General features: G+C 54.0%; 1 protein-coding gene across 5 annotated transcripts; it reads right to left on the bottom strand.

Annotated features, from left to right (window-relative positions):
• Nucleotides 1-563: 563 nt before the first annotated feature.
• On the bottom strand, nt 564-25,607 carry ST3GAL4 (ST3 beta-galactoside alpha-2,3-sialyltransferase 4). Of its 5 annotated transcripts, XM_040483497.1 has the most exons (12): nt 25,469-25,580; nt 24,183-24,251; nt 8,375-8,450; nt 7,985-8,069; nt 7,542-7,622; nt 7,132-7,229; nt 6,848-6,908; nt 6,201-6,296; nt 5,915-6,104; nt 5,047-5,190; nt 1,556-1,699; nt 564-1,249 (listed from the first exon to the last, which is right to left on the bottom strand). In XM_040483497.1, the coding sequence occupies exons 2-12, from the start codon at nt 24,225-24,227 to the stop codon at nt 1,163-1,165; spliced, it is 1,107 nt and encodes a 368-aa protein (XP_040339431.1). In that variant the 5' UTR covers nt 24,228-24,251; nt 25,469-25,580; the 3' UTR covers nt 564-1,162. The 5 variants fall into 5 exon arrangements, with proteins under 5 accessions (XP_040339431.1, XP_040339432.1, XP_040339430.1 ...); XM_040483498.1 differs by lacking the exon at nt 24,183-24,251 and having other exon boundaries at nt 25,469-25,607; XM_040483496.1 differs by lacking the exons at nt 24,183-24,251; nt 25,469-25,580 and adding an exon at nt 22,905-23,015.
• Nucleotides 25,608-26,070: the final 463 nt, after the last annotated feature.

Here is a 26,070-nt window from a genome sequence, read left to right as displayed (position 1 = left end):
CTAGCTGGCAGCTAAGTGGGGCCTGGGAAGATGGAGAACAAAGCAGGGAGATACAGGCAAATGGCAGGGCTCTCGTAATTCTAGAGACTCGGGGAAAACAGCATTTTGTCCCCTGGCCCGGCAACTGGCTGGATGGGCCTTGCCAAATCCCTCAGACGTTGCCTGAGTCCTGCCCATCCCCATCCTGGCAGCCTGGGCCACTGGCAAGACCTTCTCTAAACTCCATTTTATGATTCCCACTTAATCTGAGAAAGGAAACTTGGCTTCCTTTGTCTGGCTCCACCCCTGCCCTCAGACGCACACCTCCCAGCATGAGGTTCTAGAAGCTTAAGTCTGGAGAGGGAAAGACAGGGAGTGGGGGGAGGGTTCTGCCACTCCCATCTGGCATCCTCCCACCCCCTCCTACCTCTGGAACGTTAAACCAGGATGCAGGATGCCAGGCTGGCTGTCCAGAGACAGCCAGTAGCAACCCTGTCTACTGCTGGGACAGGGGGCCCCCTGCCGTGATCCACTGCCCCATCCATGCTCTCCCCAACTTGAAGGACACAGGGTATCACAACTCCTTCCGTTTTAGGAAAAATAGTTTAATGATAGGTTTCAAACCTCTTTTCTAGACGAGGTCCCATTCTCCGTGGAACCCCCATACCAGTGCTCTTCCCATGCCTGCTGGGAGGTAGCAGCCCCTCTCTGGAGGGCACCCACCCACTCCGGACATCCCTGCCCTCCTGGGAGGCCTGCTCTGGGTCTAGGCTTTGGTGGGCCCAGCACTTTCGTGTTTTTTATAAAAAGCGGGCAGAACACTGTACTATGCCCTCTCTTCCAGATGCCATGGGACCAGCCCATGGCACATTCCTACCTTTTAATTAAATAGCCCATTAAATAACCTCCCGGTGCTGGTGGAGAAGGGATGCCACAGCCAACAGACCCCATGCCTCGAACGGCCTCCCACCACCCCAGGGCCTCCACCCTGACGGGATCGGGCCTCCACAAGAGCAGCCCGGGGCACGGCCTCATCTCAGACCTGGCCAGTACCAGGACCCCTCTCCACACGGGGGACGGTGAGTCCAGGCAGGTCCTGCTGGTGCCAGGCACCCCCACAGCCAGGGATGGGGCCGCTCAGGTGGCAGAGCAGGCAGACTGTTGGGTAGAACTCCTGCCCAAGTCAGAAGAAGGTGAGGTTCTTGACTGCTCCAATCTCCAGCATCCGCTTGATGGCCAGGGCCTCTTGGGAGACGTTGTGGCCTGACCCCTGTGGAGACAGCCAAGGAAGCATACTGAAGGACTCCCAGGGACCCCCTGGCCCAAGAAGGTGCCTCTGGTGCTCCCCACGGCCCTGCACTTCCGGGACCTCCCTTCCCCGTGCTGGCTCCCACAGGGAAGACAGGACCCATGTGGCCAGACACAGAGGACTCCGGCCAGAAGTCCAGGGGTCTCGGTTCCAGTTCTGACCCTCTGAGTTCCTCACCACGAGCCACCTCTGGGCCCCTGGCACCACTCTCACTCACCCAGTGTCCCCAGCCCCGCCCCACCCAGCTCGGAAGCAGGGGCCGCTTACCGCCATGGATTTGAGCGTGATCTGTTCGTAGTAGTGAATGGTCTGCTTCCTGTTGTGGGCGTCTGGGTAGCCAAAGCCAGCGATGTGCACCAGGTCGCAGAGGTGGAGTGCCAGGGTGATGGCCAGCAGGCCTGTGGTGGGCTTCTGAGGGACAAGGGGGTGGGGAAATATTAGAGGGAGCCCTTCTCCCTTCCCCGCCTTCTAGGCCAGCGCTCTGCAACAGACCCTGTCATCCCCGCGGTGTTCTTCATGTCCCGTCTATACAGCAGTCACCAGCCTCGTGCGGCTACTGGGCATAGGGGCGGGGCTCGTGCAGCGGCAGTAGAGCTGGATCTCTTCCTTTATTTAATTTTACACTTAATTAATTTAACTTTTTAAATTTAAATAGCCACAAGTGGCTCATGGCTACCAGACTGGACAGTATAACCCAACACGTCGCAGGGAGGTTTGGGCCTTTCAGGCATGATGATGGCACTCAGGATGATAATGATGATGACGATAATAATAATAATAATAATAATAATAATAATAATAACATCTAATACCTTTTGAGCACTTACTGTGTGCCAGACACTATGTTAAGCATCTTACCCAGTATAATATATTATTGCGTCCAATCCTCACAAAAACACTTTGAGGTAGACCTTATGATGGGCCCCGTTTTACCAATGGGGAAACTGAGGCTTACAACTGTTAAAAAAAAACTTGCTCAAGGAGTGGAAAGGCTCTGCTCTCCGCCTCGGAAAACCTCATCTCTTTCAGAAAACCCGGGCTCTCTCACTCACGGGCCGTGGGCCTCGTGATGAGGGTGGGGTGGGCTCTCCCCTTCCGTGAAGTGGGGACAGCACCCTCTGGGCTGCTATGGGGACCTACCTTCTCCATCCCTAATTCATCCATGGGGAGGGGCAACCTGATACCCTAGGCTCGCAAATCCTGCCTTCCTCAGCTCCGGCAACCTGCCTTGCTGACCACTTGAGCTGCCCGCTCCCATTTAGGAACCACTCCCTAGACCTTGTCAGGCCTCCCACTGCCAGGTTTTTCCTGGTGTCCCTGCCGAGCTCTCCTGTTGATTCAGCTGTCCCTTCCTGCCTGGGCCTTCTGTTCCACCCCTGCTGCTTCAACCACCACTGCGTTATCTTATCCAGTTTGCACCTTTGCCCAACCCCATCTCCATGGCCGTCGAGCCAGCTCTGCCTAGACACGGGCTCCTGAAACTTGCCAGACTCTCCCCTCCCCGCCGAACCCCCTCTACTGGTTAAGCACGTTGCCGTCCAGCCAGCTGTCTAAGCCAGAAACCTAGAATTGTTATAAATCTCTCAACTTCACTGAGAAATAAATGGTGTCGCAGGAGATCCCTAAGATAACCCCCAATGACCCCTGAGTGCCTACAAATCTGAGATATATTACATTATACTACTCCAGAGGTGCCTTCGGCCGTAAGATAGAGAGATAATCCTGGTGGGTTTGACCTAATCACCTGAGCTTTTTGCCTCTGGGTCTAGAGGGGGGCCATGGAGGAAGTCAGGGGTGTGAAGCACAAGAAGGACTTATCATGTCATTGTTGGCTGGAAGGCGGACAGGGGCTGTATCGTAAGAAACACGCATAATCTCTAAGACCCGAGGGTGTCAAGGCTGAGAACCGGCAAAGGAAACGAGACCTCAGTCCTGAAACCACAAGGAACTGAATTCCTCTGACAAGAAGAGTCTCAGGGGTTGCCTGGGTGGCTCAGTCGGTTAAGCCTCCAACTCCTGATTCCAGCTCAGCTCATGATCCCACGGTTCGCGAGTTCGAGCCCCGCGTCTGCTCTGCGCTGACAGCTCGGAGCCTGCTTGGAATTCTGTCTCCCTCTCTCCCTGCCCCTCCTCCACTCGCTCTCTCTCACTTTCAAAATGAATAAGTAAACATTAAAAAATATTTGTAAACACAAAGGATCTTGGAAGCGCATTCTCCCCCCTCAGCCTCCAGGTAAGAACTCAGTCCAGCTGCCAAGTGGATTTCGGCCTTGGACACCCTGCGCAGAGAAGCCAGCCGTCGTGCTGAACTTCTGGCCCCCAGAACTGTGAGGCCATCAACAGGTATTGCTTTAGGCCACTCAACTGTGGGGATTTGTGAGGTGGGCAGCAATGGGAAATGACTACATCGAGGACATCTCTTCCCATTCCCTTCCCATGCCCGGCTCTGGCCTTCCCCTTCTGCCCCACACCCCATCAGGGCCCTAAAACGTCACCTTGCTGCTCCCCTCCAACCTCACTTGCACTAGAACTCAATGCTGGAGAAGCTGGCTGGTCTTGCCAAAAGAAATACCTTTTCCCCAAGTCTCTGCCCGATGGGCCCCATGACCCCTCAAGGCCCAACTCCAACCTCCTCTGGGTGGGGCCGGCGGGGGCGGGGGGGGGGGGGGGCGCTCCCAGGCAGCCCCAGGCAGAGGTCTGCCCCTCCCCCCAGATCCTACAACATTTGAAACGACTCTCTATTAGCGCATTCTGCCACTCCATGTTGCAACCCGTGTGTTTATTCTGCTGGACTGAGTGTCCTTAGGGCAAGGTACAGGCCTTACCCACCCCCAAGCATGCAAATTTGGGGCTGGGGCTGACCCGCTACAAAAGGAGGCACTCAACATATGGAGCTAAATCATAGTAGATGTTCAGTGAAGAATAAAATTATCTATTCAAAATTTGGCACATAGAGTGAGCACCCACTGTGTACCAAGCTCCATAACAGGCATGTTACAGAATCATGTTTTTTGAATTCTACAAGGGCCTTAAGAAGTCAGTCCTAATACTGTCCCCACCACACAGATAAGGAGAGCGAGGCTCAAAGTGGCTGATCTGCCCAAGGCCATAGAGTAAGCAGGACAGCCGAGTCCCATCTGTGTTTGCTGGTTGCCTCTGAAACTATCCCACACAGCCTCTCTGCGGGCTCAGAGGACATGTGCGGAAGTCCTTGGGAAGGTACGAGCTGGTGGCTAAACTGTAACTTGCAAAACTATACCATGACTCCCAAAATTGACACGTCGCACCAAGCCAAGACAAACCGAAGCTCCTTTAATTCATTCTGACTAATACGTTCCAATGTTAAGATCACAGATAAAGTGTCCTAACAGCAACTGCACAGATTCAGGTTGCTCCAAAGTCAAGGCCATGGACGGTCCCAGCAACTTCCTAGTTTATAAGTTCTGACCAGTGCCTACCAAAACCTCGAACTCCGGCCCCACGCCGTATACAGACCCTTCCCTCACTCCCCGCTCTGCAGATGCCCCATGGTTCTAAAAAGAGCTCACTCTCCCTTCCTGCAGACTTCGAACAAACCAGACTGAATACAGGGGTGTGCCTGGAGGCGTGGTCCAGAGGCCGTCACAGGTGCTGCTCAAATGCCAACTGTCGTCTCTGCTGTTACTTTCCCCTCTCACCGGGTCCTCCGAGGCTTCCCAGACCTCTAGAAATGTCCCAGCCCGACGCTCTGGCTTCCCTGCCCACAGCCCCACCATCACCTGCTTAATCTTGCGAGGCTGCTGCATGGGCAGGTTCAGCAGTTTGTCAGCTGCGATCTCCATGAAGAAGGGGTTGAGAATCCGCACCTGTCTGGGGTTGACGTCCCAGATGAGGGGAGGCTGCTTCCAGAAGCCCTTTCGCACCTAGAGGGCACAGGGTTGGAAGGGAGATATGAGGATGTGAGGACCTTTATCAAGTCCAGCCCGGTGGTCATCAGAGGTGGGGTCCATGAGGTGGCAGAGGCCCTCGGGAATGAGGGGTGAGAAGGGGAGGGAGGTGGAGGCCAGCGCCGGAGAAGGGAAGGGAGACCGGAGGAGAGAATCAGGGGGAGAGAGAAAGGAGGGTACTCCCCAGGGGAGGCCAGGTGACACAGTGTTTAGAATATGGGGTCCAACCACTTCCCACTTCCAAGGATATCCAAACAGGTGGAAGGGGCTTGAGTTTGAGGTTGTCGAAACATCTGGCAAAAATGCGAGATGAGACCATTCAGCATTTGACTGGATGGAAAAAAGACACAGTGGACCCAACCCGGAAGGGCAGATGTCCTGTTCTAACCTATACCCTGCCTGGAGGTCACTACCGACCAGTTCCTCTGCCCCAGATTTCTCACACATATTCTGGCAGCTTCCGTGTCCCAGGCAGCCTCAAGCCTGGGGTGCCCCTGGCTACCGCCACCTGGTTCCTGCCGTCCGTCAGGCCCCGGCTGCTGGGGTGGCTTCTCAGAAGCCCCACAGAACATGGGGTTCACGCCTTCCCCTCCTGGCCTCTTCAGGACCACAGGGCAGACACGGTGGAGCATGACATCCTGAGACAGGCAGTGTCCCATCCCTGAGCCTCGACCCCTCCCCTCCCAGTCTCCCCACTCACCCTCTTCTTATCACTCAGGATGGTCTCAATCCAGTGGAAGTCCATTGCCTTGAAAGCTACCAGGACAAGGAGTGTGTCTGGATTGTTCTCCACTTTGGGGTTGAAGTGGGCAGACTCAGGGTAGAAGAGACGCATGGTGGTCTTGGAGCCCACGTCGCCCTCATAGCCAGCCACTGGGGCGTTGTTCAATCTGGGAGGCGGGGTGGAGGGTGCCCGTCACCCAGAGCCCCGCTGGCCCATCTACAGTCACTCCCAAGCAGAAGGGGCGAGGGCCAGTCCCACAGACCTGATGACCACGTCGTACTTGTTGATGGCGTCTCCCAGCGAGCTATTGCGAAGCCGGTGCCCATTCCCCACCACCACGCAGCGGCGACATTTGAGACTGCCAACGGGAGAGGGTGATCAGCCCCGGGAGTGACCCCTGCTCCTGCTCCACTCAACCCCTGCCCTGGGTCTGCCTGGGGCCTGGCTTAGGATTCCTTTCCAGGCCACCTCGGCCCTTGATCCCCACGGACCAGGCATCTCCCATGGGTCCTGCTTTCAGGCTCCTGCTGACTCCACAGCCCTGGGCTTTGACAGGAGAGGAGACTGAGCAGAGCACAGAAGACACAGGAGGAACAGAGGGAAACCCCTGGCCGGGGGTACTAATAAGAAGCCCCATTTCAAAGCCCCCTCGCCTGCTGCCCAGGCCTGCCCGTTGCCACGGCGACACCCTGCCCGCTACGGCCCCCTGGATGCCCAGGCTCAGTTGCCGTGGACACTGGCGTCCCTGCCTCCTCTGGAGACAGGCAGGCTAGGAAGAAGGGTCAAATTGGCCACAGGGGACCAGAGACAGGAAGGCTCACTGGGGGAAGCTGGCCCACGACTGGCACCTCGGACCTGGGGGCAGGAAGGGGAAGGCGTTCAGACCCAGTGCAAGGAGCGGCTCCTTACCTCTGGATGCTCTCTGGAATGGAGTAGCTGGTGATAGCTAGAACCCGGAGAAGCAGGTCCTCTACAAAAAGATGAGGATTGGGAGGGGTGATGACAACAGTAGCTTTGCAAAGGCTAAAGACTGTCCCTCCACTGCTCCCCAGAGGCTTGGCTGCCTCTTCCTCCCCCGACCTCAGCATCAGAGCCTGGCTCACAACGTGGGCACTGGGACCACGGGCAGCGAAGAACAAGAAGCCGTGTGGCCAAGGTGAGCCCACCATTCCCATCAACCCCGCACGTCTTACCGCTCCCCTTGGTCCCGTAGGGCAGCTCGTAGGCAGACGGCGTCTTGACCCAGAAATAATCCTTCAGCTGCAGGAAGATGGGCTGATCTCGGGAGCAGCTGCACGGAGGTGAAAGCAGGGTGGGGATGAGAAAGGGATTAATCTTGAAGCCCGAATCAGGGTCAGGTCAGGCCCCGGACTGATATGAGGGATCAGGAGGATGTCCGCTCTCTGAACGGCCTCCCCGGAAACAGCTCTGTGCTGACATGTTCAAGGGCCTCTCCTCCCCTCACGGGTTAACCCCGTGACCTAACCCATGTCCGCTAACGCGGTCCCCTCCACCTCGCCGGCACTGAGGCCCCCACCCTGTGCAACCCTCTATCCACCTCACCCTGGCCATGCCCTGTCCCGCCTCAGCCTCAAGTACTTACTTGCCAAAGAGCTTAGAGGCCTTCCTCTCTGCCTCACCCTGGAAGCACGGCTCCTTCTTCTCTGGGCTGGGAAAATAAAAACTGGAGACAGAAAAGGAGAGGAGGCAGGAGCTCCGGTCACACCTCAAGGACCCAGGGGCATAGCAGCATGCAATCCTGTCAACCCAAGTTCGCCCTTCGCCCTGAAACCAACTCGTTCTGGATCCAGCTCTTCCTTGCTCCTGAACTCCCCAGGTGGGGGCCCTGGGGAGCCATCCCAGACCCTACCCGCCAAACCCACCACCTGCCCTCCTGGAGGCATTTCGTGCTAGTAGCTGAAGGGAGGGGTCACGCCCCGGCCCTCAACACCCTCCTGGCCCCGCTAGGTCTGCCGCCTCATGACGCCCCATCCCTGAGCCCACGCCTGAGTAGAACCAATGGAAGGACATGGAAACTGGACTCACAGCTCAATGTACCTGTCTTCTCGGGAGATGGAATACCACACCATGACGATCAGGACCAGCGTCAACATGGCCAGGAGCTTCAAGCCTGCAGGGCACATGCACAGAGGAGCTAGAGGCTGAGACAGGCGGGTAGAGCGCCAGTCCACCTGCCCTGTTTTGGGCCCTTACAACCTCCAGCTCAAGCAGACCCAGTCCTTGGCCCTGGCCTGGCCCTAGTTTTCCAGCAGAGGGCTTGGACCTGAGTGTTTCCACGGTCTTTGAAGATGAAGAGAGGGCCCCCTGGCTCCCTGCCTGTCCCTCCACAACCCCCAGGGGGACCCAGGATGACGCTGAAGACAGCTTCTGGGGGGCCCATCCTTCAGGGCGGGGGAGCCCTGGGACAACACTCACGGGATTTGCTGATCATGTTTCTCAGCGGGTAGCAGGGTTCCTGGGGAGAGCTGTCATCCCGGCTGCCTCGGGCCACCTAGGAGGTAGGAGTCATGTGTGGTCAGCTCCGCAAACTTCCTGCCTAGACACTAGAGTAGGACACACGCGCCTGCTTTCCCTTCTCCAGAAAGCATAGAGCTGCTTCCGGGGAGGCCATCCAGAGAGCGGACATCCTCCTAATCCCTCAAGGGCGGTATCAGGGGTCCAGGTGGGGCATATGCCACAGAAAGGGAAACCAAGCCCCACCCCTCGAAGATTAGGTCTCAAGCCAGACTGGCCTCTTCCAGCTTCCCTGGCGTGGTTTCTCGGGGCTCCGTGTCCTCTTCCTCACTTGGATCTGGGAAGGGCCAGCTCCAGGAGACAGACGGACACCTCGACCCACTTTGCTGAGCTTTAGCTGTCCTCCGCCATCCAAAGCATTCCCTCAGTTCTGGCGGCCGCCCACCTCTCCATCCTCAGTCTCCCACTACTAAGCCAAACAGGTCCTCTCAGGCCAGACACTGGGGCGACGACGCACCATGGGACGGTCCGTACAGCCTCCTCCAGATCTTCTGGACTCTGACTAAAACGCAGTGCCCAAACCCTTAGCATCCCAGTGCTGGAGGGGGAGGAGGAGGGCGGGGAGTCCATGAAGGCAAGTGTTTGAAGGGGAGTGCAGGGAGGGAGGAGGGTCTGGTTGGTAGACGAAGAGACAGGAGACCCCTCTGGGGTCTTTGGCAAAGGACAAAGGGCATGGCAAGGACAGGGCTCTGGAAAGGGGCCAGCTGCTACATGCACATAAGCAGAGAGGTCCCGACACACATCAGCCAGGGCTACGCTGCAGAGTCACTGGGGAAGAAGTTTCGGCATCTTGCCCAGCCACACGAAGGGGAGCAGGACACCAAGCATTTTTTTTTTTTTTTTTTTTTTTTTTTTTTTGTCCACACGGTGTTCCTCAGTGCCCTGGATCAGAAGAATTGCCCTGGGCCACTTACTGAAAACATAGATTCCAGGGCCCCTCCCGGGGATTGCTGAGTCAGCCAGGGTGGGACCCGGGGACAGGCATTTTCACAAGCAGCCCAGGTGATTCTTGTGATCCACCTGGAAAGGGAGGGAATCTCTAGTGTTTGCGCTCTCTCACAGAGACCTGGAAAACTTCAAATTATGTCTTCAGGACGAGAGCTGGGTTTTGTTACAAATCATAAATCAATTATCCCGAACACTGTCCTATTATGAAGTTGATGTTTTGCCCCCAGGCGCCGCTCTGAGTCCACAAACACCAAGGAAGAATTTTAGTCTTGGAGCGGGGAGGAGAGAGCAGGGTAGGGGCGGGTGAGGGATGGGGACCAGAGACAGACATCCTCCATAGAGTCATGAGCACCCATCCCCAAACCCCAGATGGAAGATGACCCTGCCCAGTAAGGAAAAGTTCTGGGGCACCTTGGTGGCTCAGTCGGTTAAACGCCTGACTTCAGCTCAGGTCATGATCTTACAGCTCATGAGTTCGAGCCCCATGTCGGGGTCTGTGCTGACAGCTCAGAGCCTGAAGCCTTCTTTGGATTCTGTGTCTCTGTCTCTCTCTGCCCCTCTCTTGCTTGCGCTCTGTCTCTGTCTCTCTCTCAAAAATAAATACACATTAAAAAATTTTTTAAAAAAGAAAAGAAAAGTTCTGAATTTGTAGTTAGAAGACCCAGTAAGGGGGCTCCTGGGTAGCTCAGTTGGCTAAGCACCTGACTCTTGGTTTTGGCTCAGGTCATGATCTCACAGTTCATGAGATTGAGTCCCGTGTAGGGGTCTGCACTGACAGTGTGGAGCCTGCTTGGGATTCTCTCCTCCCTCTCTCTCTGCCCCTCCCCTGCTCATGCACTTGTGCACCTGCTCTCTCTCTCTCTCAAAATAAATAAACTTAAAAAAAAAAAAAAGACACCAGTGAAAGCCATGGTTCTAGTAACTTACCTGACCACTATCCCCGAAAGTGACATGCCTTCTTCCATACCTACCTACAGCCACAGCCAAGTCATACCTTCCCTAGCACCTTCCAGAGCACTTCTCCTGATCTGTAATGAGCTTAGATACTTTCTGTCTGTCTCTCCCACTGGAACATGAGCTCTGTGAGGGTAGCAATGAGGTCAGTCTTATACCCAGCATCCAGCACACTGCCTGGCACAGAACCAGTGCTCAGGAAGTACTGAATGAGTAAGTAACACCTTGGGTTACCTTGGAGGAGTCACATCTCCCTCTCTGACCCTCGGTTTCTTTGGTTATAAAACTGGGAAGTTAGCTTAGTAGATGCTTGCAGCTCAAAATATACTTATCAGGTCAGCAGCATGGGCATCACTAGGGACCATATCAGAAATATATTAATCTCGGGGCACCTGGGTGGCTGGGTCGGTTGAGCATCCAACTTCGGCTCAGGTCATGATCTCACAGTTGGTGGGTTCAAGCCCCGTGTTGGGCTCTGTGCTAACAACTCAGAGCCTGGAGCCTGCTTCAGATTCTGTGTCTCCCTCTCTCTCTCTGCCCCTCACCTGCTGACGCTCTCTCTCTCAAAAGTAAACAAACATTCAAAAAGTATAAAATAAATAAACATTAAAAAAAATTTTTAATGCATAATCTCAGGCCCCTCCACACCTACAAAATCAGGATCTGCATTTGAATAAGATCTCCTGATCAATGAGAGGTACATTCAAGTTTAAGAAACACTAGTTAAACTGGGTGTTTTTGATCTTGGCTGAACAGGAAAATCACCTGGGGTGCTAAATAATTTTTAAAGTAAAGTATAATTAAGAGTATCTGGGTCCCACACCTAGGAATTCTCACTTAATGTGACAGGCCCAGCACTGGAATTTGTGCAAGCATTTCAGGTGATTCTAACACGCAGCCAAGCAAAATTGCACCTGCATTCTTCTCAAAGATAGAACAAACAATCCTAAAATTTGTATGGAACCACAAAAGACCACGAAGAGCCAAAGTGATACTGAAAAAGAAACCAAAGCAGGAGGCATCACAATCCCAGACTTTAGCCTCTACTACAAAGCTGTAATCATCAAGACAGTATGGTATTGGCACAAAACAGACAAACAGACCAACGGAATAGAATACAGAACCCAGAATTGGACCCACAAATGTATGGCCAACTAATCTTTGACAAAGCAGGAAAGAGTATCCAATGGAAAAAAGACAGTCTTTTTAGCAAATGGTGCTGGGAGAACTGGACAGTAACATGCAGAAAAATGAAACTAGACCACTTTCTTACACCATACACAAAAATAAACTCAAAATGGATGAAAGACCTGAATGTGAGACAGGAAACCACCAAAACCCGAGAGGAGAAAGCAGGCAACAACCTCTTTGACCTCAGCTGCAGCAGTTTCTTACTTGACACATCTCCAAAGGCAAGGGAATTAAAAGCAAAAATGAACTACTGGGACCTCATCAAGATAAAAAGCTTCTGCACTACAAAGGAAACAATCAACAAGACTAAAAGGCAACTGACGGAATGGGAAAAGATATTTGCAAATGACATATCTGGTAAAGGGCTAGTATCTAAAATCTGTTAAAGAACTCACCAAACTCCACACCCGAAAAACAAATAATCCAGTGAAGAAATGGGCAGAAGACATGAATAGACACTTTTCCAAAGAAGACATCCAGATGGCCAACCGACGCATGAAACGATGCTCAACGTCCCTCATCATCAGGGAAATACAAATCAAAGCCACACTGAGATACCACCTCACACCAGTCAGAGTGGCTAAAATGAACAAATCAGGAGACTATAACGCTGGAGAGGATGTGGAGAAACGGGAACCCTCATGCACTGTTGGTGGGAATGCAAACTGGTGCAGCCGCTCTGGAAAACAGTGTGAAGGTTCCTCAAAAAATTAAAAATAGATCTACCCTATGACCCAGCAATAGCACTGCTAGGAATTTACCCAAGGGATACAGGAGTGCTGACGCATAGGGGCACGTGTACCCCAGTGTTTACAGCGGCGCTTTCAACAATAGGCAAATTATGGAAAGTGCCTAAATGTCCAACAACTGACGAATGGATAAAGAAGATGTGGTTTATGTATACAATGGAATACTACTTGGCAATGAGAAAAGAATGAAATCATGCCATCTGCAGCAACGTGGATGGAACTGGAGGGTATTAGGCTAAGTCAGTTAGAGAAAGACAGATATCATATGTTTTCACTCATATGTGGATCTTGAGAAACTTAACAGAAGACCATGGGGGAAGGGAAGGGGAGCAAAAAAACAGTTACAAACAGAGAGAGAAGGAGGCAAACCATAAGACACCCTTAAATACAGAAAACAAACTGAGGGTTGATGGGGCGTGGGGGAGAGGGGAAAGTGGGTGATGGGAAGGGAGGAGGGCACTGGTTGGGATGAGCACTAGGTATTGTATGGAAGTTAATTTGACAATAAATTATATTAAAATAAAAGGAACTACTGAGGAGGAGGAGGAGGAGGAGGGTGGGAAGAATAAGGGGGTGGGAGGAGGAGGAAGGAGGGAGGGGGGAAGGCGGAGGAGGTAGGGGAGAGGAGGGGGAAGCGGAGGAGGAGGAGGAAGGGAAGGATAATGAGGATGTCCGAATGAATGACCAAAGCAGGCTGCTCAACCTTGATGTGTACATCCTGACTCAGTGGGTGTGGCTGGGTATGAATTCTAACTCCCAGGTGGTGCCCTGCTGCTGGGCTAGGACCACACTCTGTGTTGGAGAGCTCCACGCCAGGATCCTGAGAGCTCAGGACTTGAGGAACCACACCCTACACCCTCTCCTACCCTCTGCTCCCTCTCAATCTTTCATGACAGGATTCACTCCATTTCACTTCATCTCCTTTTGTATCAGTAGGTCAGGACATCGGTGACCTGACTAGCACAAGGCCAGCACCTGAGAAATACGAAAATATATAGATGTCTACGTCCCCTTCTCCGAAATTGTTATTTAATTGGTTAAGGGCAGGGCACAGGCATTCCTAAACAAAACAAAACAAACCCCCACCTCCCTGGTGATTCTAACAGGAAGCCGGGATGAAAAATACCACATACCGAGCTCCACAGTAACTGAAAGACGCATACCCAGCCACCCTCCAGGCCCCACCTGGATGGAGGAGACCTTTGGCACCGGGAGGTGAGCACAGCTGACTAGTCCGGGTCCCCAGCAACAAGACAACTAGCCATCTTGGACCTCTTCCCCAGAAAGTCTGCACTGGTATGTCTTTGTTCCCAAACTGTGCTGGTCTGTGTGAAGCAGACTGCCCAGTCTTTGAGCTTGCTCCAAGATCCCCAATCAGGGATTTCATCAGCCTACCCCTTCCCCTTGCTGGGCCAAGCCGAGGACCAGCAGCCCCAGACAGTCCCAGAGCACAGGCTTCTTGGGCCTGCCTCAGGTCAACCGATAGCCTTCTCCCAGCAGCTGTCCCACATTACTGATCAGGCATGAGAAAAAGTCACAGTAGAGTACCTGGGTAGAACAGCGGGAATCTGATCCGCTCACGTCCAACGTGCACCAGCCCCTACCACCAACTGCCGAGGAAACCAGCTCACCCAACCCACTAGGCAAAGTGACCCCAGGGCAGGAAGGCCGTGTGCTCTTAAGATGCTTGGCCAAATAGCAGTGTCCCTTGCAGAGGTGAGGCTATGAGCACAGCCCCAGACATCACAAAAGGGCAGAACCAGGGGCACAGGGTGAAGAATTAAGGCCCCATGGAAGCAGCAACCGTGTCTCATGCTGCACAGACACTCACAGCCTGACACACAGCAGGTACGCAGCAGGTACTGTACCTGCTGACCCAGGAGGGACAGTATCCCCCTAAGGGCACAGCATGATGCCAGGCCCCTCGAGCCCTGGGGCCTATCAAAGGGATATGGTGTAATGTCCCTGAGAAGGGGTCCAGGAAGACCTGTGGGGACAGAGGCACCGGCTCTGTTCTTACTGGTTCGCAGACCTTGAGCGAGTCACGTAATACACGTCCCTCAGTTCTAGAGGGAAAAACTGGAGCTACCTGTCTGCCACCTCTAGATTCACCTACCCCTCTTGTTCCCTCCTAATCCCTCCACTGGACACCGATCCCCGCTCACCTTGCCAGTACTGTTCCCCATCAGTGGTCCCCTTTGCCCTTCTCTCCTTCACTCCTCTCTAATAAACATATTTAAATCTCCCTCCTCCCTCTTTGCCTCTACCTCCTCCTCCTCCTCCAGCTACCCCTGCATCTGCCCCCTTACCTCCAGTGGTCAGACTTCTGTATCTGTGCTGTTTCCACTCACTCCTTCAGCCCTACACCACCACCCACGTTTTATGCGGAAATAGCTCCTGCGAAAGCCATCAGCGGCCTCGTAACTGTCCAACCTGAGGAAGGACTGTCTTCTCTCTCCCTCATACTCTGAAGCCTTTGATACAGTCCGCTGATACCGCCTTCTTGGCTTCTGGGTCAAGAACTTCTCCAGGTTTCCCTCCTAGCTCTGTGCCAGTCTGTTCTGACCCCACTTCAGTCAGGTGCTGGCGTTCCCCAGGGATCTATCCTTGACCCTCTGCTCTCCCCTGCCTGTTTCCACAGGACAAGTGCATTCACTATCAGACGACTGACCACTACTCCTACCCTGATGATCCAAACCCTTTGATTCCTCCCCAGATCCCATCCGACTATTTCTGGTTGTCTGCCGCACATCCTACCCAGATGATCATAAACGCTTCAAACTCCACATGCCCAAACTGGACCCGTTTCTCCCCACTCTCCGCTGCCCCCCCACCCAGGCCCCACATCATCCTAAACTCAGCCTGCCAACATCTGCCTCCCCTCACGCCATCCCTACTGAACAGTTACTAAATATGATTGATTCTACCCCAATTCCTCATCCCAACCAGTGCTCTCTGGGCTCCTAATGAACTGAATGTTCGGCATTGTGGGAGGCACTGGGCATGTGAAGCTTTAAAAAACCTGGCTGTGGCACAAAGGTCACATGGTCTAGAGCCTCAGAAACACTTTAGAACACAGTCCCTCCATGTCTTCTTGAGACACATAGAGTCTAGATCCCACCCCACCTTCCCTGCTTCCTAATTGGTCTCTGCCCAATTAGTGTTTCTACACTCAACCCCCTCCTTTGGAACTGCCAACATGGGATGCTTCTAAGAAATAACTTGGATCAAAGCACCCTCCTGCCTCAGTTGCTCCCATTCCTTAAATGAAAAGCCAAAGCTCCTTAGTGGCCACCAGGACCCTTCACCCTCAGGTCACACGCCCTGCAGGTGCACCTGCTATCCTCTTACCAAGCACATCACCTCCTCTGCAGACTTCTCTCCGGTGGGACACCCTAAGCCCCTCCCCGCCCCATTCATTGGAACCACCTCACTCCAGTGTCATCTCAAAAGGCTCCACCTCTATGAAATCTATTCCAACATTTCTAAGCAATTGATGTTTCTCTTCCCACAAAATATCGTTTGTAACTTGCTTCTGGCACTTCACAGGTAATATAATTTCATATTATATAATTACTGCTCTTCCTGTTTTGCCCACTATCTCCTGACCTCTGAAATTGGAGGCTTGTTTATACCAAGAGTCTATCAGAGTGCCTGGATTACAGAAGATGCTGTATCACATAATATAATTTTATATTATATTATGTGTTTTGTATCTTGCCCATGAGACTATGACCTCTGTGGTCTGGGACTTCATTATATTTTCAGACTCTATTATAGAGTTCAAAATGTAGCAGATGTTTTGTAAACATCCGACACACAAGTAATAAGATGAGATTAAACATGTGTTACATCCCTTATTAATTGCTAAAATGTATGGTGCATTTACCATGTGGGATATCAGGAGGGTTCCTACCCCATCGCCATTGCTTTGGGGACCAGAGAAGCCACTGTTGTGAGGGGCTATGTTTAGCAACATCTTTGACCTCTACCCACCAGATGCCACTCCCCAGTAGGAACCCCACTCCCCAGTTGTGACAACCACATTGTCTCCAGACATGACCAGATATTGAGAACTAGTCTGCTAGACACTTTCAGGGGCTGTCCAAGTATGATCTCAACCCTAGGAGTTAAACACCATGACGACCTGCATCACAGAGACAGGGACCCGATGTGCAGGAAGGGTCAGCAACTTGCCCAAGGGCGAAGGGCTAGTGAGAAGGACTGGGACTCAGGCTGCTTGGCTCTGGAGCCCACATGCCCGACCCTCTACTGCCTCAAAAACTCTCCTGTGAAGGAATGGCTCCCTCGATTCCTTTACTTCCTCGAGCAAGTAAACGAAGTCAGCCCTCTACCAGATCAAGGTCTTTCAAACGCTTACAGCAGCTACCAGCAGCCTTCCTTGCTCCTTCTCAGGCAGCTTCCTTATGAGACACAGTCTCTATTTGCCACCCACCACCCTCCCCGTAGCCCGAGGCTCCTCTGGAAGCTCTCCAGCAGGCTTCCAATGCATACAACTGTATCCACAGGATTAGTACCGCCTTCCATCTGGACACCAGACTTCCATGAATGCTGGCTAAGACTGCGCTCACTTTCCTGCCACCACAACACGCCCGTGGCATGGGACTAAAATCCCTCAGCCAGGCCTCCTGAACTTGTGTGGCTACCCTTTTGAACCTAAGAGCAGATCTGTTCTACACCTGCTCATGCGCATTTCATCTTAGGAATCTGGGGTCGCATTTCCACCTGTCAAAGTGAGTGAATCTCAGTGGTGCCAGCCAGCCCACCATGATTCCTCCCAGCTCGGAGTCCTCTGCTAATATTCCAGAGGGGACTCAAGCTGGACTATGAAGTCCACGTGACTTGATGCTGTTGCTCGGTAAGGCGAGATGACACACGCCATTGGGGTTCTGTGGGACTATACCCTACTTTAATCAGTCATTCTTGGGTGCAGATGGCTAAGTGCGTGCAATTCTCCCGAACAGATCAGTCACCTACAACACTTCTCAGCTCAAAAACGCTCCATGGGCTCCTTGTCTACCCAGAGAGACATGGGTTTGATATCTCTTCACTGATCTCTTTATTCACCTTCTCTGCCTGCCATCGAGAGTTCCATGCACACCCAACATTTCCGATCCCCCTTCCCTGCTTGTGAAGATTCTGTTGTTGTTTTGTTTGCTGGTGTATCACCAATGTCTAGAATAGTGACCTGTACACAGTAGGCTCTCAATACAAATTCACTGAATTCATAAATGGATCTATTGGTCGGGGACATCACTGGACCAAGAGAAGAGGGAGCAGCAACAGTGGGTCCCATACTCGCTTCATCCCCTCCGGCCCACCCCCTGGCTAGACACAGCCTGCAGACTGTGTCCTCTCCCCATCACTGAACAGCACAGCATGACCACGGCACGCCCAATGGGGAGTGAGGCCTGCCTTGGCCCCAGCTCATGTGAGACAGCCCAGGGCTGCGTAATTGACCAACTGCCTCAAGGCCCGTGAGTGGGCAGATGGGGGCATCTGTCTGGCCATCCAAGGTTGGAGGGAAAGGGGCCTGACAGGCTTCCCACTGAAGCACAGAAGGCTCTCTGTTCCCCACTCGTGGGGTCCACAGGCTGCCGCCCCCCCATCAGACACCCCAACCAGCCCAGCGCTTGCAGCCTCCTGCACAGAAACACTGTATCATCCACTTTATCAGCTGCCAGTCACAAGACACCACGGGGAACCACTTGAAAATCATACTTCTGGTGTCCTTCTGGGTGGGGCAGAAGCTTTGAATTCCAGAAAGCTGAAGCTGTGGCAGGGTACAGACTCATAGCCAGGATTTAAAAAAGGAACAGTATGGTGTGGCTGTGGACCTGCCCCAGGTCCCAGGCAGGGGCTTAGGGTATGTTTCCTTCCCCAGACTTTTCGCCCAGGAGCCGACGAATTTGGCCCCAAGATGCCAAGGCTAAAGGCACTGCCGGAGTTGGGGCCTGAACTCAGCTCCCCACCAATCTGGCCAGTCCCCTTCCCCCTCTGGCCTCCAGATTCCTCTTCTGAAAACGGTGGATGGCACCAGCCCTGCCCCATCCCACATGTGGCTATGGAGTACTTGCAGTGTGGCTGGTTCACACTTAGTGTGTTGCAAGTGGAAAACATATGCAGTGAGGAAGACACTTGTTGGGATGAACGCTGGGTGTTAGACATAGGGGATGAATCACTGGAATCCACTCCTGAAATCCTAATTGCACTACATGCTAACTAACTTGGATGTAAATTATAAATAAATACGTGAATACATCAATAAATAAAGTTACACTAACAATAAAAAAAAAAAAAAGAAAACATGCTAGATTTCAAAGACTTAGTACCAAAAAAAGTGAACTATCACCTTAAAAATCTATTTGATTGATCACACACTGAACTAATATTTTGGCTATACTGGGTTAAAATATTCAAAATTTATTTCACCTCCTTATTTTTGCTTTTTAAAAATGTAGCTAACTTAACATTAAAAAAAAATTTTTTTTAACATTTAATTATTGAGAGACAGAGAGAGACAGACTGTTAGCAGGGGAGGGGCAGAGAGAGAGGGAGACACAGAATCCGAAGCAGGCTCCAGGCTCTGAGCTGTCAGCACAGAGCCTGGCGTGGGGCTCAAACTCACACACCGCGAGATCATGACCTGAGCCGAAGTCGGACGTTTAACCGACTGAGCCACCCAGACGCCCCTAACTTAACATTTTTTAAAATATGTTTATTTTCAGTAATCTCTACACTCAATGTGGGGCCCAAACTCACAACCCCAGGATCAAGAGTCACATGCTCTTCCAACTGAGCCAGCCAGGAACCCTAACTTAACCTCTTTTAAAATTTAAAATTACCTATGTGGCTTGAGTTTGTGGTTCCCACTGTTTTTTTGTTTTGTTTTCTTTTGTTTGACAGTGAGAGAACATGGAGAGGGGCAGAGAGAGAGAGAGAGAGAGAGAGAGAGAGAGAGAATATCAAGCAGACCTGGATATGGGCTCAATCTCACAACCTTGGGCTCATGACGTGAGCCGAAATCAAGAGTCAAATGCTCAACTGGCTGAGACACCCAGGCACCTGCCCCCCAGTGCATTTCCCCTGGACAGCGCTGGACCAGGCAATCTCTGAGATCCTACTGGAAGCACCTGTAGAGCACATTAAGCTGCACACGCTTCCTGGACCCCAGCTCAGGAAGGCTAAATCAGAGTGTCCGAGATGCCTCCAGAGGGCCCTGGTCACTCTGACAGTCACAGTGAGCACTGTCTCAAGGTCTCCAGAGTGTCAGAGTTGAGAAGACTCCACTCTTCCCCAGCATCCGTTCCCCTCTTCCTGGGCTGTCAGGGTTCTGGATGCACAGCCACAGTTCAAGGTGACATTGGCACCTGGCACACCAGCCCAATCTCCGCTCTGCCCACATCCAACGTCTTCCTGACCCTGGCAACTCGCCCCAGTGCCTGAGCAGAACTGGCCTCACAGCTACACCTCGCACACCATACCCTCCCGGGGTCCACGTGGACGGCCATGTTTAGGTTGGCAAGCGGGTCACATGGAACTGTCTTGCCAGAACCTTCGCTCCTCCTCAGGCCAAGAGCTGTGCCTGGGGCACTGGCCACTGGGCCTGATCCTGCCTCTGCCACTTAGCATCCCTAAGCCTTGGTCTCCCCATCTGTAGAATGGAGGCCAAGAGCCCCTGCCACAAGTCCCACTGTGCTGGTTAACATGATAACATAGGAAAGACACATGGGAAACGCTCAGCGAATAGCAACTATTAGCCATACTTCTTCTTCATGTGCTAAGTGAAATCCAAAAGCTGCGGCTGTGTGGAATGCAGGGTGGATTAAAACATCATTTTAAAAACACTATTTTTTGGTGGGGCGCCTGGATGGTGCAGTCGGTGGAGTGTGCAGCCCTTGATCTCTGGGTTGTACTTAAAAATAAAAATCTTTAAAAAAATAATAAAAAATAAATGAAAAAAACCACGATTTTCCACTCAGTCTGTTGTGCGACCAAAGGCAAAGAAATACACACTGAACCTTACGTGATGCCCATGTGACTGTCCACCGAACAGAGAAAGTCCCCGATGACCCCTGGGCTTCCCCAGCACTTCCTAAACACACCCTCCCCTCCCCAAAGAGAAGAAGTTTAGCTTGCACGCCCCCTCCACACCTGACCCCCATTTGAGAATGGAGACAGGGCTAAAGATTCCCATCTGAGTCCTCGTCTTGGCAGGGGCTGACGGCAGGATAGATGGTGTGGGATCTGGAATCACAAGGCCAGACCTCCGTCCCTGGCTTCCCTTGTCCTGGCCACTCTCCCTTTCATGCTGCCCCTCAAGCCAGGGTCCCAGACTACCCAATCTAGGAGTCTCCTCCCGGCCCCCAGTCTTGCCTCCTCACTCCGTTTTGCTTCCTTTGTAGCAGTGACACCACGCTATTTCCCGTACCCCAAGAAAGCAGGGACTCCTTGTGGCCGACAGTATCTCTCGCACCAAATTTAATACATGTCACGTGGTAGGTAACTGACAAACACTGAAATGAACACATGTCTAAATGAACGAGCAAATGAGCAGGACAAGCGTGGCCAGAAAAGTTTCGTCAGATTAGAGCATCCCAGACCCTTATTTTGCAAAGACCTGAGCACACAAGGCGCTAGGAGCCTGCTAGAGGCTGGGCTCAGGGGCTGGCGGACGCACCAAGTGTCACAACTTTTGCCAAACACACGTGGCTGCGCTCACAAACATACCCTTATCACCAAGAAGGCGTGGCTTCTGCACCACCTTTGACTCACCTTAATCACCACCAGCTCCAGGGCTATTGGACCCCACAATGAGCTGATGTCAACCAACAGACCTATCGAGATCCCAGGAGAGCCTCGAAGATGCCCTATTACCTCACATCCCCTTTATTTGTTCCCCAAGAGGGCCGGCCTAGGCTAAAACCTCAGCCACCCCTCCCTGCACCTCAAAGGACCTTTGGCATCCTGGAGGCAGAGGAGAGGGGTCTGGACACAAACCTGAGGTTCAATCCCACCTCTGCAGTCACAGGCCAGGCAGTCCTGAACAAGCTCCTGTATCTCTCAGGACCTCAGATTCCTCATCTGTGAAATTCAGGTCACAAGAGCAAGTTTTGGGAGGTGTGTGATCCTCGAAAGCCATCCTGAGATCGAAAAGCCTTAGTACAGGCCAGGCCGACACCATGGGAGGGGTCCACAACCACAACCATACTCCCCTCTCCTCCCAGCTGCTGTCTCCATGGCACAAACTACGAGGGCACACGCAGCTGCTCGGGCAGAGGGGGAAAAGCAGTGCCACCCAGGCTCTGCCCTGCACGAAACCCAGGTCCTGTGTACTGGTCAGACTGGAGTTGCACTGCTGTCACGTGAGAAGCACGGGGTAGGAGAGAGGGAGCAGGCCTCACTGCAGAAGCCACTGTCTCTGGGCATAGCATGTTCTAAAGAAGGTGCCCAGACCCCCGATCAGTCCCATCCCACAGGCATAGAGATGGGCCCCCTCCCCTGAGCAGCGCCCCCTCTCCATAGCAGTTCCAGAAGCAGTACCCTCCTCACTTATTTCCAAAGTGATATTCCCTCTGCTGGTTCTCCCCTGTCTCTGGCAGGTACTCCCAAAGTCCGCAGGCAGGGACAGTGCAGGGCAATGAAAAACATTCTAGCTCTGACCCAAGAACGGTGGCTATCAGCACGGCTGTTTGGGAACATCTGGGAATAGCAGGGAAACAGCTCTCCCCTGTCTATCCAAGCTGTCCTGCCATGGTGGTTCTGGAACATGGAGGTTTCAGGAGGTCAACAGGGGGAGGACCGGCTCCTGAATTCCTATTAGGAGCCCAACCGAGTTAGGGGAGCTGAGGGTGGGGGTAGGGAAAAGAGGGAAGTGCCGCGTGGCAACGTAGCACCTGCGGTGGGGGCTCTGAGAAATGAAACCAGGAAGAAGGAAAAACAAGACCCCATTTCCTGCAGTAGCTGTCCCCAAGGAAGAGCAAAGCCAGCAAGGCCCTTTTCAGGTTTCACATCAGTTAAGACTTTCAATGAACCGACTCTCCTCCAAGTAAAAAGGTTGATGAGGAGCTAAGGGGGTGGGGCGGCTAGCATTCTAGGTGCTGCTGGGGAAGGTGCAGACCTTCCCGGGCAAGCAGTGGTCCCTGGGGGCAGAGGCCAGAGCAGAGCAGGTGGGAATGCTGGCTGGAGGGCCGGCTGATGCTCAGGTTATCAAAGATGCCCCAGGACCACCTCTGCCCCTGGGGCTCCTCCTCCACGGGGGACATGTCCAGCAAATCCGTCCAAGTGCTCACAGCCCCATCCATAACCCAGAGCCAGGAGGCACCAGGGAGACACTCTGAAACCCTTCTCAAGCCCACCCTGCTCCGGTCCGTTCCGACCCTCCCGCGTCGAAAACCTCCAAAGGCATCTCCGTGCAAAAACACACCCGTCTCTGCTCACCCACAGGCACACCCCCAAACCAACCCTGGAAACACGCAGGAATGTAGTGACCCCTACACACACGTGCACACACCCCTCATTCCTTCTTCCCTGCCCACCCCACCCCACCCCACCCACCCCCAACGTACAGCTTCTGAGGTCTGCCGAGCCCCCTCCGCCAGGGCGCTCTCTTCCCCCATCCTGCGGCCCAGGGCACGGGCCACAGGGCTTCACCTTCAGCTCCCGCTCCAGCCCGTTTGTTTGTCAGGCTGCAGGTCCCTGGAGCTATCAGCCAGGGAGCACTTCAAGAGCAGGGAGTGGCTAAGCCAGCCCTCTGGGGATCTCTTCACCTCTGAAAGTTGGGTAAAGAGAAACTCTGAACTTCTGGCCCTCGGCCTGGCCAAGCCCGGCTGCCAGCGACAGAGTCACACTCCTGTTATGCTCAGAGGTTCTTGGGGAGGTGGGCGCTGGGGGAGGGGGAGGGCTACAGGAAAGTGAACGACAGAAAGATACACAGCCTCAAAGGGATGTCCCCAGCGGGGCTAGGGAGTGTCCCAAGGCAGCCGGGGACCTCAGTCACACACGGGACAGAGGCAGCTGCCCGGGGACCTCAGTCACACAAGGGACAGAGGACACCCCCACCCGGCACCCTCATAGCTCTCACTCACCATCCTCCTGGCCTGGTCTCTTTGCCCAGGCACCTAACCCTGATTCGTGTGAGAGGGGCCATCCTCCTGGCCCAGCCGCCCACAAATTGGGAAACTCCTAAGCCCTCTCCTAGCCATCCCCCTTCCCCAAGCAGACCTTTCTGTCTCAAGCCCTGAGGGATTAGCAATTGCAGGAGCATCCCAGCACCCAGACCTGGGGCAGGTGGTGGGAGGCAAGCCACAAGCTGGCCAGGGCCTGGGGACTGAGGATTCCAGAGTCAGGGCTCGTTCAGCAGGTTTGGGCCTCGCCCACACCATCTCTCCGCAGAGTTATGGCTCGGTTTCTATAGGATACCTCCTGGGCAGACACCTTAAAATCGAATCGAGGGAGGTGCTAGGGGTCAAGCCAAGTGCCAGAACTGGGAGAATCTGGGGCCTTGCCAGCAGCTCCTCCCCCCTCTGTGGTTTTCAGGTTAGAAGAATACAGCCCTGTTAATCCACTGCAGCCTGGGGACAAGCACTACCCTTTAGGGCCAAATGGAATCCAGAGGCTCTTTCAAGGAAGCCTGGTGCCAGAAAAGGACTGGGGAAAACTGAGGCACAGGGAAGAAAACCTGAGAAAACTCAGGAGACCACACCGTCACTGGGGCCCTGGCCCTACTGGTCCTCCTGCCCTCTTCCCAGTGTCTGTTTGCTCCTGCCTAGGAGCTGGCGGGATCAGGGCCCGGGGACAAGGTACCTCCCACCCCCGAAAGCACCCCCAAAGCCTGGCCAGCTCACCTGGCCTTCCCGGCTGTCAGTCCAGCTGTTCCGGAAAGAGAACATTTTCTTCCCCCTCTATTTGGACAGCTGCAGGGACAGTGATGGCAAAAAGAGAAGGTCTGATTACTGAGGGAGGGGACAGTGCAGGGACAGGGCCACAGGGCCTCCGACGGGGTGGCCAGAGGGTCTGGAGCTAGGGGGAGGTCCCGGGCAGGAGACTGGGCCAGGGACCTAGGTGGGGCCTTGAGCAGCCCAACAGGGTACAGGGAACGGCTGCCATCCAGAGGGTAGCAAGAGGGGCTTCTAGAGCCAGGCCTGGGACCTGGAGTCATGAATGGACGCCCGAGAGCAAGAGAAGAGAATGACTCCCTTCTTTACGAAAGCGCTCAGCTACAGGGTGGGGCTAAGGATGGCCCTCCGGCCCAGCCCCGAACCCTTCCTCCCAGGCAGATCCCCAGCAGATCCAGGGCTGGTGGGTGGGGTGCAAGGAGGGGAAGACAAGGCAGCTACAGGACAAAAGTCAGAAGACCCAGAAATCCAGCTCCTTCCCAATCAGGAGGCCGGAAGTAGAACAGTAGGGCCAAGACGCACACTTCTCCTCTCTCTGCTTCCCGACGGTCTCTCTCTCTCACTCCCCTGCCCCTCCTCCCGGTCCCTGTCCCCTTTCCAACCATCATGTCCTGGTGTCTCCCTGTCCCCATCTCCACCTCCCCCCATCGCCTCCCCCCCCCCCCCCCCCGGCCCCCCACCCTCGGGTTATGTAAGGGGCCTGAGAACAACACAGAGGGAGCTTTGTTGTCAAACCAAATCCATACGGAGCCGGAATCGGCCAACGCAGCTGTTCCCCATTCCCTCCGCCTTGGCAGAGTTGAGATGCTGGGCAGGAAGCCCCCACACGCCTCCATTTTGGGAGGTGGGGGGGGGGCAAACGCTGGCCCTAGGGCCCCCGGGCAGCTAAACGGGTGGCCAGAGATCAGTCACCATTGCGTGGGACCACAGCAGGGGACCAGCCGGCTCCCAAGACAGAAGGGAGTCCCAGTGCAAAGCCAAGGTCACACAGACCACAGAGAGGAGAGCGCCAGGCTAGAAGCAGGCCTGGATAGTGGCAGGCCTAGAAGGGGGGGTGGGGGGGGGGGGCGACAGGACACAACCTCCCACAGGCCCACCCGTGTTCTTGTCCACACACGGATGCATGCCTATGCTCTCTCTCTCGCACACAACCCACGGACACGCTCATGTACACACAGCGCACGCGCGCACGAACACACACATCGGCCCAAGCACAACACGCCGTGTGTGCTCACCTGGAAGGTGTCTGAATGGAAATCTCCTCCCTGCTCTGGCCAGCCTCCTCCATCCCAGCAGGTACCTCTGGAGAAAGAGCTGGAGCTCTGGAGAGAGGAGGGCGGGGGGCAGAGGTCAGAAGCCAGAGAAGCTCCACCACCAGGCTCTTCTTTGCCGACCCTCAGGCTCCAGGACAAGGTCCCACTTTCCTTACCAGGGCGGTGTCCAAGAAGGGGGGGGGGGGGGGGGGGCAGGGAGCTGAGTTGAAGTTTACTTTGAGTTTACTTTGGGCTGGCACCGTCCCTTCACCAAGCTCAGGGGCTGGAAGAGCCATCTCACTAGAAAATGCTGGAGCTGCCAAGAACAGCAGGCTCTCCTGAGCCTCCACAGCCCAGCAGGGCACCTCCCCGGCCACCGGAAGTCCGGCTGCCAGTGTCAGGACAAGTTGGATGTTGAGGCAAGGGGGGTGAGGACCCCGGGGGAAAGAACAGATGTCAGACACGAAGGGAGAGGGAGGAAAAGGGAAGAAAAGAAGGCAGAAAACGGTCAACAAAAGACAGAAAAAGACAGGACCCGGGAGCGGACCAGAGGAGAACGGGGGGGGGGGGGGGGACAGTGAGTG

The sequence above is a fragment of the Herpailurus yagouaroundi genome, unplaced genomic scaffold (assembly GCF_014898765.1).
Source record: "Herpailurus yagouaroundi ecotype Mexico unplaced genomic scaffold, PumYag 161, whole genome shotgun sequence".
Taxonomy (NCBI): Eukaryota; Metazoa; Chordata; class Mammalia; order Carnivora; family Felidae; genus Herpailurus; species Herpailurus yagouaroundi.
Note: the sequence above shows the minus strand (reverse complement) of the source record. Positions and strands in the feature narration are given on the sequence as shown.